Consider the following 17,224-nt stretch of genomic DNA (forward strand, 5'->3'; position numbering starts at 1 on the left):
GTCCAGCCTGGCCTCGAACTCACAGAGATCCACCTGCCTCTGCCTCCCGAGTGCTGGGATTAAAGGCGTGCGCCACCAACGCCCGGCTCCTATATTTATAAAAATAGTTACTTTTTTTTTTCTTCAGTGCTAGGAGTCAAACCCAAGGCTTCAGGCACACTAAGCAACACTGGGATACATCCCATGTTAATTGTTTAAAAAAACAATTAACAGCGGCCAGGAGGTGGTGGCGCACGCCTTTAATCCCAGCACTTCGGATGGCAAGAGGCAGGCGATCTCAAGCGACTTCCAGGACGGCCTCCAACGCCACAGAGAAACCCTATCTCAAAAAACCAAAAAATAAAATAAAATTAACAGCAACAAAAACTATATACAATCACATCACAAAGCATAGACTGCTAGGTGGGAGGGTGACCCAAAACCAGGAAAAGAGACCTAGAAACGTGAAAATCGGAGGCTGAGGAGGAAGTGGGGGATGCCTAACTGGAGGGAATAAGCCAGCCCCCGGTCCAGAAACAGCAAACATCCACACACATGCTGTCGTTCCTCACCAAGACTTGGACCCTTTGCTAGGGATAAAGTTGTTCCAATGGGACAGAGGTCACCCAAAGACGGCTAAGTCCCACGCACTTACCTCCCGCTGTCCTCCAGGCAGTTCCGGGGCCACTCCACGCTGCTGGCACCGTTTCCTCCACTCCGTAAGTCGAGAGAGGAGGCTCTTGGAAGAAAACAAAAGAGGTCTTCTTGCAAACATCCTCCACTGGGCCCTTTCCTCCAAGCCTGGAAGCCATCTGTGCCCTGGGCCCTCCACCTCTGTCATCTCTGTAGGACTCCAGGCTTGTGCCCACCGTCCGGGCATGCCAGCCTCACTTGGCCAAAGGCCTTGGTGTCAGCTGCTCCTGCTTGGAACACGGTGTCGGTCACCTCACTCAGTGACCGCAGGCAAGTGAGATGGACGGACCCCGTCCCACAGGCTGGAGGACAGCGGTCAGGACCGCCAGAAGGAGAGTAGGATGATGGGGAATGGTGGAGGGCAGAACATCTTCGGCTCTGTGGGGCCCACACCAAGGCGCACATGAACACCGCTGGCACAGCTGGGCAGTGGGGCGCACGCCTTGAATCCCAGCGCTCCAGAGGCAGACGCAGGCAGATCTCTGTTAGTTCGAGGCCAGCCTGGTCTACAAAGCTACACAGAGAAACCCTGTCTCAAAAAATAAATAAAAGAAAAGAATGCTTTTGGGGGGCTGGAGAAATGGCTCAGCGGTTAAGAGCACTGACTGCTCTTCCAGAGGTCCTGAGTTCAATTCCCAGCACTCACGTGGCAGCTCACAACTGTCTGTAACTCTAGTTCCAGGGGGATCTGATACCCTCACACAGACATACACACAGGCAAAATACCAACAGTCATGAAATAAAACAAATAAATTATATAAAAAACAAAAATCTGGGGCTGGAGAGATGGCTCAGAGGTTAAGAGCACTGACTGCTCTTCCAGAGGACCTGAGTTCAATTCCCAGCAACCACATGGTAGCTCACAACCATCTACAATTAAATCTGGTGCCTTCTTCTGACATATAGGCAGAACACTGTATATGTAATAAATAAATCTAAAACAAAACAAAACCCTGCCGGCACACCGAGGCAGGATCTGGGAATGAAAGCACAGGAAAACTTTAAGCCACAGGAACAGAGCCCAACTTCACACAAATGTGGCGAGCTGAGGGCAATGGACTATTATTCCTCAAGATCCACACCTTTCAAAGCTCACCCAAGATGGGAAAGACGGGCTTGGCAGTCGTAAATAATGAAACTGAAATGTGGAAACATCCAACCCAGGTTGTTATCAGTGGTGCAAATCTCAGCGGCATGGGTCAGTGGGGTGCCTCAGTGACACACATCTGTAGTCCCAGCACTCCTCGGGAAAATGGGAGGCGGGGAGACAGGAAGACAGAAGCTGTGAGCCAGGTAGCTTGGAGTATACAGCACAGCGTCAGAAAGACACAAAGGAGAACCAGCTTCAAGGGCGAGAAGCAACTCCTGGCAGTGGTCCTCTCGCCTCTGCAGACATTCCGCAGCACAGCACAAGTGAACACGTGTTTACACACACACACACACACACACACACACACACACACACACACACACACACAGACTGATGCACAAATAACTTTTAAAAGATTCTGCCAATAAGCACTGAGGTGAACTCAAGAAATCCAGTGACAGAGAGGGAGGACTGATGAGCAAAGGGGTTAAGACTGGGCTGGTTTAACCCCCAGAAACAGCTGACCTGACAAGAGCTAGCTCTTGAATCCCAGGCTGATGCCTGGGAATCCAGCATGGGACTGATCAAGACCCCCTGAATGTGGGTGTCAGTGAGGAGGCCTAGGCAATCTATTGAGCCTTGGGTAGTAGATCAGTATTTATCCCGGGTATACAAATGGACTTTGGACTCCTATTCAACAATGAGAGATGCACTCTCACCCTGGACTCTTGGGGGAGGGTCTAGGCCCTGCCCTGGATGAAATGACAGACTATGGACACCCCCATGGAGGACCTCACCCTCCCTGGGGAAATGAGGGGATATTGGGGAGGTTGGTGGGAGGATGCAGGAGGAGGGGAGGGAAAGGGAGAGGGATATGGAATTGACATGTGAAGCAACCTTGTTTCTAATTTAAATTTAAATAATAAAAAAAAAGATTCTGCCAAGTCTTTATAACCATAGACCAATGTACTCTCACTAACATCTGTATGGGAAAGTGAAAGCCAGGAGAGGGGCAAGGTTGGAAAAGAACAAAAAGGACATGCATCCCCCCTCCCAACGGAAAGGCTTCCTTGAATGAAGACTGCAGCACAGACACAGGTGTAAATCAGCGGGTTGCACCCACATGACGCACCAAGGTGACAGCAAAGGCACAAAGGGCAATGTCTTTTCTCACTTGCTGTGCTTGAGCAAAGGAGCAACCATGGACAAAAGCGAGCGCACACCCCAACGGTTAAAACAACCAAAACCAAAAAACCTCAGCAAGCAAACTAGAAGCCTGCCCAGATGTGAGCAACATCCACAGGCCATGGTTAGCCATAATAGCTCCTGCCGCCACGCCCTCCCCAGCATAGTGAACTCTACCCTTATTTTTTTTTGTTTTTGGTTTTGTTTTTGTGTTTGTTTTTTTGTTTTTTCAAGACAGGGTTTCTCTGTGGCTTTGGAGGCTGTCCTAGAACTTGCTCTGTAGACCAGGCTGGCCTCGAACTCACAGAGGTCCACCTGCCTCTGCCTCCCCACTGCTGGGATTAAAGGTGTGCGCCATCCATGCCCGGTGGACTCTATCCTTATACCATGAGCTAAAGTAAGTGACACACACCGTGGGTATCAGCAATGGGATTGGAGACAGACTATGTTGGGGATGGAGAGAGGGTAACATAAGGGAAGTCCCAAGCTTTGGGCTTGCAGATCATTCCCTTTATGCTTCTGGATTTAGTTCTCACAGCTCTCTGTCCCTTGACCTTATCTGGCACAGGGTTAGACAGACAATGAGGGGCTCGGTGGCCTTCTAATGCTGCCTAGCCTGTCAGGTACATCAGAGGTCACGGGTCACAGGTCAGGCACACCTCACAGGTCTTTGACATCAGCAGCTTCCCTAGAAGTCAGGTTTGTTGTTTTGTTAGGCTCTCTCTCTCCCTTCCTCTCTCCTCTTCTCCCCCCTCTCTCCCTCTCTCTCTCCTCTCCTCTCTCTCTCTCTCCTATCTTTATCTCTTCTGTCTGTCTGTCTGTCTGTCTGTCTATCTATTTATCTATCTATCTATCTATCTATCTATCTATCTCCCCACCCCTTCTCTTCTTGGACATTTTACGGTAAGCTGTCAAAAAGTGACAGAAAACTAAACTGGAATTCTTTTATAAACAGAAAGCAAAAAACAAACAAACAAAAAAAAAAAAACCTGCCACCAGCCAAGAGTGGTAAGAAAAGATGTCAACCAGAGACTAAAACCCAGCTATGAGATTGAGAGAAGAAATGCGATCTCACAGTTTCAGTTTATTTCATTATACTGCTCCCTCTGAGTTCAAGGGAAGGGGCCGCATACAGAAAAACATACAGGAAGAAAGCCTAGAGATACCGTCAGCGCTTTATACTTTGAGTGCAGAGTGCTCTCTGCAAGAATGTGGTACAATTCACATTTGCGTGGATGTCCCTAGTGCCCTGCTCTAGAACCTCCAGCCAACTGTTCCCATATGCTCAGCGGGGCTCCTGTGGCAGGAACAGCCCGCCATCCAGAGCCGCCTTAAACACTGAGGACACAGACCTTGGGGACGGAGGAAATGCATCCTTCCTTGTAAAGTTAGCTGGCAGCTGCTCCCAGCATAATACCTGGGATGCCCAGTGGAGAGGAAAAGGAAATGTCAAAGTCATGCTTCTCCCAAACTTCAAAGGTTGCCCCTCCCCCTCTTTACATTTTACTGTCTGGGGGAGCTTAGCTTGTCTGCAGCTGTTGGCAGAGCCGGTGTCCCTGTGTCAACCCTGCCTCCTCCCGGGGTCACAAAACTACAGCAGGGAGGCGGATACCGGTGTGGGAGGGAAGGAGTGTCCCGGTGATGTCCCTGACCTGACACCTCCGGGAGCTGCTCAAGGGCTCATTTCATGAGCCACACGATTTTCTTCCTTTTTATTTTAAATGAAGAAATCAGTCTGTTGACCATGTCACCAGGGTTCTGATTCTCACCCAGACACTTCACTCGGTCAGAACAAACACACTTAGGATCATCTGACTCCCATCCCACACCCTCACGCCCCTGCTCTGTAGACCAGGCTGGCCTCGAACCCAGAGATCCACCTGTCTCTGCTTCATGAGTGCTGGGACCAGAGGTGTGTGTCACCATGCCTGGTGGATCATCTGAATTCCTAAGGTCCGTGGTTTCTAACTGAAGGGAGCCACGAGGCCGGTTTCCCTTGGGGACAAGCCATGTTTCAGCAAAAAACAAAATGGAAGACACATCCATTTGACACTAACACTGTAATCACCTGCTTAAGCTGAGAAGCCCACACTACAGCCTTTCCTCATTTGGGGACAACTGGCCACTGGAACTTTGAGAATGCTTCCTCTGTATATTTTACATTAGCTTGGAGCACACTAGGTGTGACTGGGAAATCACAACATTTTTGTGACATCAAGCCTCTATTCATTTATGACATTCATTTGTGGCATCAAGCCTCTATTCATTTATGCAAATGCAGAGAATCTAAAAGGAAAGAAAACCAAACAGGAAGCAACTTATTTGGGGGTGGCTCCTGGTTTTGTTATTGTTTCTGGGTTTTGTTTTGACTGTAGATTTGCTTATTTTAATGTGAGTACTCTATCTGCGAGTACGCCTCCACACCAGAAGAGGGCATCAGATCCCACTACGGATGGGCGTGAGCTACCATATGGTTGCTGGGAATTGAACTCAGGACCTCTGGGAGAGCAGCCAGTGCTCTTAGCCGGTGAGCCGTCTCTCCAGTCCATGTTCTTCCTGGTTTTATTGATCATGTAGTCACTGAATATAAACAACAAAAAAACACAGTTCCCTGAGACCAGATGATGCAGGATCTGGCTGAAAACAACATGCACAGTCCTTGAAAGGCACAGTCCCATTGGGCTTCTGTCTTTTGAGGTCACGTGTACTGGGAAGGACTCTGGTGCATCTCAGAGCCCTGGGATCCAGGAGGGACCAGCACGGAGGTGTGCAACAAGATAGACCTGAGGGTCTGAGTCTGGGCGTTTTGTCTGTTACAATTAGAAGACTGCCTGTAAAATCCCACCGCAGCTGTGAGGAAGAGCAGACAGCTGACTCAGAATCTGAGTAATTGTGAGCACATCTTAAAGCGACAGCAGCCCAGCGTCCACACAAAAAAGCTGGTGTTTCCCGGCCCTTGGCACAGAACTTACTGGAACAAATCTTCACAGCCCCAGTGGGTTCTGCTGAGTTGCAAGGATTGGGAGAGATGTGTTTCCAAACTGGCGCAGGGATGGCTCATTGGGGACATTGCTGGATGCACTTGAGGGCCAACGAGGCTACTATTAGCAGCCTTTTGGTTCTATGAATTTGGGGTGGGGAGGAATATTCAGAAGCACGAGTGGAACTCTTTATCTTTAAATGGTGCTGGGCCTCACACACTCAGGGTGAGTGTTCAGCTGCGTCCGTGGGGCTCTAAGTCATCTCACTAAAACTCCCCGAGTGAACAGGAGCCAGCGCATCTGGTCAGCCAAGATGCCCAGCTTGCATCCTTGAAGCAGCAGCTCAGCTCAGCCATCTGAGCCAGGGTGAGAGGCTGAAGTGTCAGTCACACCTCGTTTGTTTCACTCAGTTTAAGACCAGCGTTACCCTTAGCCGGGCCTTGGTGGCGCACGCCTTTAATCCCAGCACTCGGGAGGCAGAGGTAGGCAAATCTCTGTGAGTTCGAGACCAGCCTGGACTACCAAGCGAGTTCCAGGACAGCCTCCAAAGCCACAGAGAAACCCTGTCTCCAAAAACCAAAAAAAAAAAAAAAAAAAAAAAAGACCAGCGTTACCCACCCTGCTTACACACTAAACTATGCGTTGATCAATGTCATGGGGAACCCGCCTTTAAGTACGTGCCATAAACTCGGAAGCAAGCAACTATGACATTATCTGAAAACGAGATTTATCCCAACTAATGGCAACACAAGGGAGGGAGTCACAAAAATGCTTTCTTGCCACTGTTTTCATTTTTTTAATGCCCAACGCAGTTTTAGACGTAGCGTGGCTTCCTTTTGAGTCGGAATTAGAACTGCTGAAGGACTCTCCCAGTGAGCGCTTTCTCTAACTTGCTGTGGCGAGCTGAACACAGCAGCCCTGGTGAAGCTGAGACCCTCAAAGGGGCAGCCAGCCCCCGGGTCAGAAACAAGGAAACTGAAATACAGAGAAATCTGGAAGGGCACGGGTGGAGGGGGTGAAACAGCTGGTTTTTCCTTCCGTGAATCCCTTTTCCCCTCTGCTTCACAGCCGCACACACTGCAGGTTTAACTGCGCATGGCCCGTGCTTGGCAGAAGTCGGTTTTCAGTCACTCCCGTCTCAGCGAAGGGGGCGCAAGCGCTGAAGCCCCAGGGGCCACTCTGAGCAACTGTGGACTCATCGGCATCACCAGCGCACCTGTGAGGGACACGCTACTACGTCTGTGACAGAGACGGAAGCCAGCATGGCCTTAGTGCCTTCTGAGCTCACCCTGAGCGAATGTGGCTGGATGGGAGAGGAGCTTGCCGAGGCCAGGGGAAAGGTAAAGCCAAATACCATGATGGCCTTGGTAATTCCTCTTCTCCATAACCATCCCTGAGACGCCTACACTGGGTGGGCCAGCCTGAAGGATCGTCTGCCCTGGAGACAGTTTAAGCCTGAACCAGATGATATGGGCTATGGACGAAAAGTGGGGGGGTAGGAAGGGGGGCTCTGCAAAGGCAAGAAGAGACAGAACCGGGAAAATCAGCCTGGGTGCAGAGGGATGAGGGGCCAGGGGCCAGGGGCCAGGGGTCAGGAGCACAGAGGCTCCACAGCAGAAGCTCAGATCGTGAGTCCCGGGCAAGCAGTGTGTGTGGACCCTGCTCTGGGCTACCCCAGAGCGATGAGGTGGAAGACCCACCCGAAGCCAAGGGGGCACACAGCAGCACAGGGGCCAAAAAAAAAACCCTTGAGGAGAGACAGAGCGTCCTTTGGCTGGAACCTCTGGGAGGTTTGCAGGGGTGCTAAGGTATGGGCATAGCCAGGGGGACACATGCAGGGGTGGAAGAAGCGACAGGCAGGGGATAGCTGTCTGTGTCCTTAAACTGTATGTGCAATTCATCTTAAGCACACGTGTAAGCGTGGCATGCATACGTGTGTGTGTGTGTGTGTGTGTGTGTGTGTGTGTGTGTGTGTGAAATTTATCTTAGGTGGACAAGGTACACATGCATCACCAAGGAAAGTTTCTTAGAAACCTCTGCAGTCTTTTCTGGCAATGCGCCAAATGCTGCATGCCGGGTCCTTGTAACACAAGTCATGAGAATGGAGAAAATATGATAAAATGCATATCACGTTAGATAGTGATCGGCGCTGAAAGGGAAACTAAGGCAGCAGATGGATTCCCCCTCCCCCACCCCCCTAAATCGAACGGCATAGGCAAATCACAGCAAAGACCTGAAGGGAACAGGGTTGCTGGCAGGGACAGGTGGGATTTCCAGGCAAAAGGGCCTCCACGGGTCAAGGTCCAGGGTGGGAGTGTGTCAGGATGCAAAAGGAACAAGGGGCCAGGTGGCTGGTCAGAGAGAGACAGAGACAGAGAGACAGAGAGACAGAGACAGAGAGACAGAGAGGGAGAGAGAGACAGAGAGACAGAGAGAGACAGAGAGAGAGAGAGAGACACAGAGAGACAGAGAGAGAGACACAGAGAGACACAGAGAGAGACACACACACAGAAAGACAGACAGACAGACACAGAGACAGAGAGAGACACACACAGAGAGAGAGACAGAGACAGAGAGACAGAGACAGAGACAGAGAGAGAGGAGCAGACAGCTGATGAGGTGGAGCATGAGGTTTACAAACCCAGTCAACCGGGAGGTGAGACCCTCGGAGGTGCAGCCTGCAGGAAGGGAGGCATCGCTGGCACAGGGATGGCAGGATGAAGGGGGTCTCACTTTCACTATGACACTTAGACTCTCGGCTCGCCTCACATCACAAGGAAGTCCACTCTGACTCCGTTCCTTACAAAGGACGGCTCTTCAGGAAACACCCACACGCAAACACTCACACGCATGCTCAAACACACACTGCATACGCACACACATGCACATGCGTGCACATGTACAATGCACGCACACGCACGCACTAGCATAGACACACACAGTGGGGGGTTCCCCCAGACAGTGAGACCCCAGCCATGTCACACACTACTCCTCCTCTACTGCCACAAGCTGGTCCTGGACACCCGTGTGCTCTCCTGAATTACCCGGGACCCCACCCAGCTTTTCTCAAATACGATAGGGAGCACCACAAGCTGTCAGTGAGAGCCAGGGAACGGAGATTCTGTCGGATCTCTGCCCTGAGGAGTCACGGAGGAAGACTGAACAGGGAGGCTCTGTTGGCAAAAAAAAAACAAAAAACAAAAAAAACAAAAAAACAAAACAAACAAAAAACAACATCTCCTTGAAGCTGAGGGTAAAACACAGTTGCAGTGTTTACAAGGCAAATGTTCAAAGAGGCCTGGGGCATGGAGAGCAGACATTGGTGGGAATGCAGGGGTGGGGACAGGAGTATGCCCTGCCCCACTCACAAGCCACAGACTGAAATGCTCTGAGGGCTGTTTGTGATCTGAATGCCCACAGCTCCACCCCTGCAAGCTCCGAGACAGAAGGAACCACCTTGCAGTGTCATTGGCACACTTGAAAGGCATGTTCCTGTGCCCTGACTTTTTCTATGAGGAGTGGCCTCTTCCTTGTAAAGGGGGAGGGGCTCAGACTTTGCCACTTCCTGTGGGAGGTGACAGATAAACCTCCTGGCTGGGGGTCTGTGACGGCAGGACAGAGACCAGAGAGGAGGCAGCCATGGCTTGCTCTTCCCTGACTCCAGGCCACCAGTCCCAGGAAGGGTAGGATGGGAAGGCAGGGAGGGACGGGCCCACAAGTCCCTTAAAATCCAACCACTGGGGTCCCCGGGGGATTTTTTTTTTTTTTGAGACATTCCCTATCTCTCAGGAATGCCTTTGCTCAACTGTCATTCTGTTTTCTCCACCTTCTGCAAAGGTGCTGGTACTCGGTACTCACCCCAGAAGGACGCTCAGGGGAAAAGAAAATAGTAAAGCTAGTTCCCCCTAACAGTCGCTCCGAAGAAAACAAAAGAGACACACTTCTGTGAAATGTTCCCACCACCTGTGACTCTGGTCCCTTCAGTGGACTTCCTTCTAAACACATCCCTGCTTTGGGGTTTTTTGTTTTGTTTTGTTTTGTTTTGTTTTGTTTTGTTTTGTTTTGTTTCTGAAAGGGTTTCACAGTGTAGCCCTGGCTGTCCTGGAACTTGCTGGCCTGGAACTCACAGAGATCTATCTGCCTGCCTCTGCCTCCCGAGTGCTGGGATTAAATCCGTGCACCACCACCATCTGGCACAAGGATGCTTTAAAACTATCAAAACATTAGGCCCTTGACAAGTTGGTTCATCCGCCTACTTCTCACAGGCTATTTTTGAAGCCAAATCACATGAGGAACTTGTTCATTTGGGGTTGGCTAGTTTTTGGCTTTTGATGCAGGGTTTTAGGTTATCCAAACTGACCTCTCTACATAGCTAAGGATGACCTTGACTTCCTGGTCCTCTTGCCTCTACTTCCCAAGTGCTGGGATTATAAGCATGCAGTACCACATCTGTTTTAAATGAGAGACTTTATTAAAATATTATTTTAAACATTGATTTATATATTTATGTACTGGTGTGTGTGTGTGTGTGTGTCTGCATGCATACCACACACAGTCAATTCTGCCTCTGCCTCCCAGAGGGCTGGGGTTGCAGATGTGTGCCAGTGAGTCTTGTTTTTATGTGAGTTCCAGTGATTAATCTCTGATCACTAGGGTTGCAAGGCCAGCATTTTTTTTTGTGACCACTGAATAGTTATTAAAAATCTCTCATTTAGGGCCAGGGCCAGGGGAATTGCCCCAAATGAGAGATTTTAAAAAAATATATATATATATTAGCTCTTTTTTTTAAGATTTCTTTATTTATCATGCATATACACTGTTCTGCTTGTACACCAGAAGAGGGTACTAGATTTCATTACAGATGGTTGTGAGCTACCATGTGGTTTCTGGGAATTGAACTCAAGACCTCTGGAAGAGCAGCCAGTGCTCTTAACCTCTGAACCATCTCTCCAGCCCGAGAGATTTTTTTTAATAAGTGGAGGCACTGACAAAGAGATGAGCATATGGGCAAGCTGATGGACAGACAAGGTAGGTAAGGGGATGGCGGATGAGGGGTAGGGGTACAGATGGCTAGAAGGACAGATGGGCAGTTAGACAGGTAGACAGATGGGTAGAAGGACAGACGGGCAGTTAGACAGGTAGACAGATGGGTAGAAGGACAGACGGGCAGTTAGACAGGTAGACAGATGGGTAGAAGGACAGACGGGCAGTTAGACAGGTAGACAGATAGGAAGGACAGACGGCAGTTAGACAGGTAGACAGATGAGTAGAAGGACAGACGGGCAGTTAGACAGGTAGACAGATGGGAAGGAGGATGGATGGTGAGCGTGTGAATATACAAGTGAGTTGGTGGGTAGGTGGGTGGTTATGAGGCAGGGTCAGTGTATGGCTGGGTGAGAGAGTGATCTTTAGTTAAAGTTAGAAGTAAGCATTTGAAGCCGGGCGTTGGTGGCGCACACCTTTAATCCCAGCACTCGGGAGGCAGAGGCAGGCGGATCTCTGTGAGCTCGAGACCAGCCTGGTCTACAAAGTGAGTTCCAGGACAGCCTCCAAAGCCACAGAGAAACCCTGTCTCAGAAAAAAAAAAAAAAAAGAAGAAGAAGAAGTAAGCATTTGGCCTTAACAACACACAGCCTCTGGCAGAGCACAGCTGCTTAAACAGTGGGTCGTGACCTCCTACAAAGCAACCACACCACACGCTGCACACATAAGGTTTCTGAATACTTCCTCCACTCTCGTTTCTTAGCGTGTAGCTATCAACTTACTACATCTTTGGACTGCATTGCGTTGGGACATCTGATTTTTTTTTTTAAACGCTGCTAGTTGAGCTGCTGGTTTGAATTTGACTTTTTCAAAATATTACTAAATAAATCTTGACTTGGGATTAGAGCGGAATCTCCAAATTTTTTGAAATGGCTGCCAACATATTTCTGCTATTATTGTCATGATATGTATCTGCTTAAGGACAGCTGTAAACATAACGTCTGCTATCATTATGCGTATCTGCCTAGTGAGTTCTCGGCATAGAAGATTTGCTTCTGCTATCATTATTATGAACATATGCTCTCAGCACTGGAGGTTATATAAAATCCAAATATCAGTCTGATTCCGATAAACACTGACTATGCTCTGTTTCTTGAAGGATCAAACATCCCACAAAGATTTAATTCTTTTTTTTAACTTTTTTTTTTAGATTTATTTATTTAGTATACAGCATCTGTCTGTATGCCCGCAGGCCAGAAGAGGGTGCCAGATCTCATTACAGATGGTTGTGAGCCACCATGTGGTTGCTGGGAATTGAATTCAGGTCCTCTGGAAGAACAGCCAGTGCTCTTACCTGCTAAGCCATCTCTCCAGCCCCGAGATTTAATTCTTTATAAAACAAATAAGCTCGTTATTTCTTTAGCATGCAAATTTGCCTTTGCCTTTAATAAATGGTGACAAATAACTTTTAACATAAATGTCTTTATGATTCACTATTCATACATGATTTGTATTACAGCTTTAAGGACTTATATATACCCAAGATCTTATTTTAAAAAAAAGTTTTGAGCAATAAAGGGTCACATGGAGGAACAGTATTCTTTTTAGCATTTTTTTTGCTTAGTTTGTATGTGTGTGTGTGTGTGAGAGAGAGGGGGGGGGGGACTCCTGATCCTTACAAGCATGCACAAACATACAGCAAAATCAAATAAAATAAAGCCCTCAAGACTTCTCTCCAAGGAGTGACATTTTCAAATACTTCCAGTCTCTTCCTCCACCCTTGCCCTGGTTTCCTAGTCTCCCAATTCTCCTCTGTCCTCTGCCTAGCTCCGGTGCAGGATGCCAGGTCGGGTACACGTTCTGAGCTACACACCCCTCGGGAAAAGACAAGGGCACGGCCGGGCACGGCCGGGCAGAACCGTCTGGGTCATAGGAGAATCCTCAAGGTGCTAGACACCTCCGCTCACACGACTCGGGTGCTGCTCACACGACTCAGGTGCCCTCCCTTCACTGGCTTATTAACGGGGGGGGTTGAGGGCTAGGGAACGGCTGGGCTATGGGGGCTGGGACCTCTATTTGACCTGGAAGCACACTGGTGCTCTTCTAGTAAATCTAGTAACCAGCTGGGGGGGGGGGACTGCTCAGGTCACATGCCTGCAGGCTGCGTGCTCAAAGGCTGTGGTTTGATGGCCTGTAGGTCCACCTGCAGGAATTGACCCCCTCGTGTCCATGCTATGAGAGGTGGGGCCGAACCCCAGGGCTCTGCCCTCAGGAATGGGCCAGGGTTCTTCTCATGGGAGTGGGTTACTTGATAGATTACTTTGTGCACACGAGTGCCCCCCCACACCCTCCTTCGCTCTCCTAATCTGTTCATCCGCCTTCCCTCCATGGAACGAGGCACCAAGGAGGGTCCTCCCGGGTTGCAGGCCCCTTGACCTTCCACCTCTGAGTCTTCAGAGGTACAGGAAATGGGCCTCGGAGGCTCCCTTACTGCAGCCCAAAGGGGACTGAGAGTGAGCATTGCTCACACACAGGGCTAAGCTGCCCTCAGCTTTCCACGCTAGACCACCAGGGCCTTCAGCAGTTCACCCAGTGGCCGGCGGCTCTTAACACACCCCATACGGTCTCGCAGACTTGGTTGGCCCCAGTACAATGAAGCAGCTCGGTCTCTCGAGAATTTGGGGGGAGGCGTGTTTGGTTATTTGGGGGGATGGTGATTGTCGCTTCTGCTCAGTGCAGGAGCGTTTGGTTCGCAGAGGACGAGCATTTGCAGTCCTGGCACTGAAAATCCAAACTACCCGAGTTACTGAGTCTTTCGCTGAGTCGGCTGTGGTGGGGCACGCCCACAGTCTAAGTTGCTTGGGAGGCAGAGACAAAAAGGCCAGTCTGGGACCTTTGTATCAAAAACCCCAAAGCGACAACAGATGAATAGTTTCCAAGTAGGTCCGGTCATCCCTAGGTTTCAGGGCAGAGCAAACCCAGTAGAGAAGAAGTATGTCGGGAGTAGGTACTCTGCCACCGTGTCTACGGCAAGGCCCCCGGATGTGCGACAGCAAAACCCTGAGGGGTACCACACGGGGCTGGTGTGCGAACCACAGGAGCACCACTGAAAAGCCAGTCCTCTGCTCATGACCCAACTCGGGGCAGTCTGTCACTAACAGATCCAGTGAGCTCCCAATTCAGCACAGATGTGTGAACACCTGGCCTGAACCGGTGCCGAGCACCTGTTTCTCAAACTAGTGTCCAGCCCACAAGTCCCTGGAGGGTTGGCACAAGCCCAGAGTTTCAGGAGGAAAAAAAAAAAAAAGTCTGGAGATCTACATTCTAACATACACCAAAGTCACAAATCCAGAATCAGTCAGCCATCTGTATCTGCCGCATCTTCCAGGACTGGTGGGTTTTAGAGCTACTGCCCCATCTTCGTAACCAGCAACCTGCCGCGCCATTTTCCTGCTCTAGCACGGGCAATGGGGAGAAGACTCCCCAGGAAGGGACCTGCGCCTGATCACCGCCAGCCAAGCCGGCAGGAGCTTCAGTTTGCTGCAAAATGACCAGATTTCTCCTCTCACACCATCAGGCTGACTCCTCAAAAGGCAAAGGGTAACTTCCATCCTTGGGTGCACACTGTCTGAAAGCCAAGCAATGCCAAGGAGGTGACAGTGATTATCCAGGGAACAATGGGATACACACACACACACACACACACACACACACACACACGCCAGCAGCCCCCACAGTGGACAGACACAGGGGACAGAAAGGCTGCTGTCAGGCTTGCATTTCTGGGGTGGGGTTGACAAAGCCACCCCCATGGGACAAAACCTGCTGGGAGTTTCCTGCCCCCCCCCCAGTCAGGCCCAAGCGCCAGTCACATCGTTGGCACCATGCAATGCACCGACTTCATGACAACGCCAACCTCAGTCTCATCTCTAATCAAATCTGCATCTCATGCCAACTGGTTGGACGAGCCTTGTGCCACACACAGAAGCTGTGAAAGCATGTGTGGGTCCCCGTTAGGCTGGTGCAGCCTCTCTCTCTCTCTCTCTCTCTCTCTCTTTGTCTCTCTCTCTTTGTCTCTCTCTCTCTCTCTCTCTCTGTCTCTCTCTCTCTCTTTGTCTCTCTCTCTCTCTCTGTCTCTCTCTCTCTCTCTCTTTGTCTCTCTCTCTCTCTGTCTCTCTCTCTCTCTCTCTTTGTCTCTCTCTCTCTCTCTTTGTCTCTCTCTCTCTCTGTGTCTCTCTCTCTCTCTCTCTCTCTCTCTCTCTCTCTCTCTCTGGACCATCCTCCACAGCTGCCCATGCCCATGCTGGATGGCCCTGCTTATTGACAATGCTGGGGCCATTACCTTCAATTCATTTTGAATTTAATTTCAGTGGCACCCCCTTGCCCCTTTTCATGTTTGAAAAAGTCTTAACTCATTTCGGGGGTTTTATTTTTTCTCACCTTGCTGTGAACCATCCCCTCCTCCCTGCAGTTCCTGAGTCACCATAGGAGCCCAGATGTGTATGTGTGTGTGTTTGTGTGTGTGTGTGTGTGTGTGTGTGTGTGTCTGTGTGCCTTGCTCCTTCAGACCAAACAGGAGCTCGGCCTCCCTGTAGGCCAGGCCAGATTAAAGGAGGAGGTTTTCTCACAGCTTGGTGTTAGTTGCATCAGCCTCTGTGTTGAAATGAATTTCAAATTCACCTGACTTTCCTCAGCAGGGAGATGAAGAGCAACACTCAGCAAAAGCGATTTAAGGAAAAGTCTTGCTTAGAAGCCGCTGTCTGATCCGCTGGTGAATTTTGACTATGGAGGCCGGAGAGATGGCTTGCCAGTTAAGAGTGCTTGCTGGTCTCACAGAGGTCCAGAGTTCGGTTCCAGTGTTCACTGTGACCCCAGCTCCAGGGGTCACATCCTCTCCTGGCCTCCTTACACACACACATGCAACTGCACATACAAAAACACATACATATAAATAATAAAACGCATCCTTAAAAATAAACAATGGCTGGGCGTTGGTGGCGCACACCTTTAATCCCAGCCCTCGGAAGGCAGTGGCAGGTGGATCTCTGTGAGTTTGAGGGCAGCCTGGTGGTCTACAGAGCTACACGGGGAAACCCAGTCTCGAAAAACCAAACAAAAGGGGCTGGAGAGATGGCTCAGAGGTTAAGAGCACTGTGGGTTCTTCCAGAGGTTCTGAGTTCAATTCCCAGCAACCACATGGTGGTTCACAACCATCTATAATGAGATCTAATACCTTCTCCTGGCATGCAAGCATGTACACAGATAAAAAAACTGTATACATAATAAAATAAAATATTTGAAAAAGACTTTATAAAAAATGAAAAACCACACCAAACCAATAAATAAATAAACAAGGAATTGTTGGAATCCATAAACTCACAGTCATGCACTGTCCCTATGTATCTTGTAATCACCAGTTGAGGGGGACGGCACACGGCCATGTAGGCCTATGGGTTTTAGGCATAGGATGGGTTTGGATCCAGGGCTGGTCCGGTGCCCAGTGGTTACCTGGTGACAGGTGTGGCCAGCTTCTCCCATGACCCTTTTCCTCTCCTCTGGAGTGAGTCTGCTAAAAAGTCTCAGTTACAACACTGCCCAGGCTGAGAGAGAAGGTTAACCAAGATGATGTCCAGTGCATAGCCAGCGCAGCTGTCAATCACCTGCCAGGCCGGCGTCTTATGGCCTGCCGTGAGGACCAGGCATGTCAAACCCTTCCCCAGGATGCCGCTTACTTTTCGTTCACTCCCCAGAGTCTTTTCTCACAGCCCTTTGATTATCACTGACGGGTGTGCTGCGCCCCAGAACCAGGTGGCCAAGACAGGGGGATCAAGAGTTAGAGGGTGCCAGAGGCCACTCAGAGGCTCAGAAATGGCTGTGTGTTCACGTCCAGAGGATTGCACACCCTCTACGTGTACCTGGTGTTCTTACATGCATGCAGCAAAACACTCATTAAAAAAATCTCACAATGTTATTTAAATAAAACAATAAAGAAAAAAATCTCTGGGGCTGGAGAGATGGCTTAGAGATTAAGAACTCTGGCCGGGCGTTGGTGGCGCACACCTTTAATCCCAGCACTCGGGAGGCAGAGGCAGGCGGATCTCTGTGAGTTCGAGGCCAGCCTGGTCTACAAAGCGAGTTCCAGGACAGCCTCCAAAGCCACAGAGAAACCCTGTCTCGAAAAACCAAAAAAAAAAAAAAAAAAAAAAAAAAAAAAGAACCCTGAGACTCCACCATCTACATTTCAGAATGGCCAAGATCAAAAACACAAGCGACAGCTCTTGCTGGAGGGGATAGGGGAACCCTCCTCCACTGC

At 49.7% G+C, this 17,224-nt stretch overlaps 1 protein-coding gene and 1 long non-coding RNA gene across 6 annotated transcripts in view; one reads left to right on the forward strand and one right to left on the reverse strand.

Moving 5' to 3' along the window:
* The window catches only part of LOC101843709, a 63,064-nt gene that overhangs the window by 16,961 nt on the left and 28,879 nt on the right, over positions 1-17,224 (reverse strand). For all 5 annotated transcript variants that reach the window (XM_040758295.1, XM_040758296.1, XM_040758297.1 and 2 more), the window contains exon 7: positions 635-718. In XM_040758295.1, the coding sequence (XP_040614229.1) occupies positions 635-718 (84 nt within the window). The remainder of the gene's footprint in view (positions 1-634; positions 719-17,224) is intronic.
* On the forward strand, positions 12,836-15,822 carry LOC121144492. Its single transcript, XR_005881858.1, has 3 exons — positions 12,836-12,907; positions 14,300-14,511; positions 15,606-15,822. It is a non-coding gene; the product is annotated as an uncharacterized LOC121144492 (long non-coding RNA).

Source organism: Mesocricetus auratus, unplaced genomic scaffold (assembly GCF_017639785.1).
Source record: "Mesocricetus auratus isolate SY011 unplaced genomic scaffold, BCM_Maur_2.0 Super-Scaffold_100018, whole genome shotgun sequence".
In the NCBI taxonomy this organism is placed as follows: Eukaryota; Metazoa; Chordata; class Mammalia; order Rodentia; family Cricetidae; genus Mesocricetus; species Mesocricetus auratus.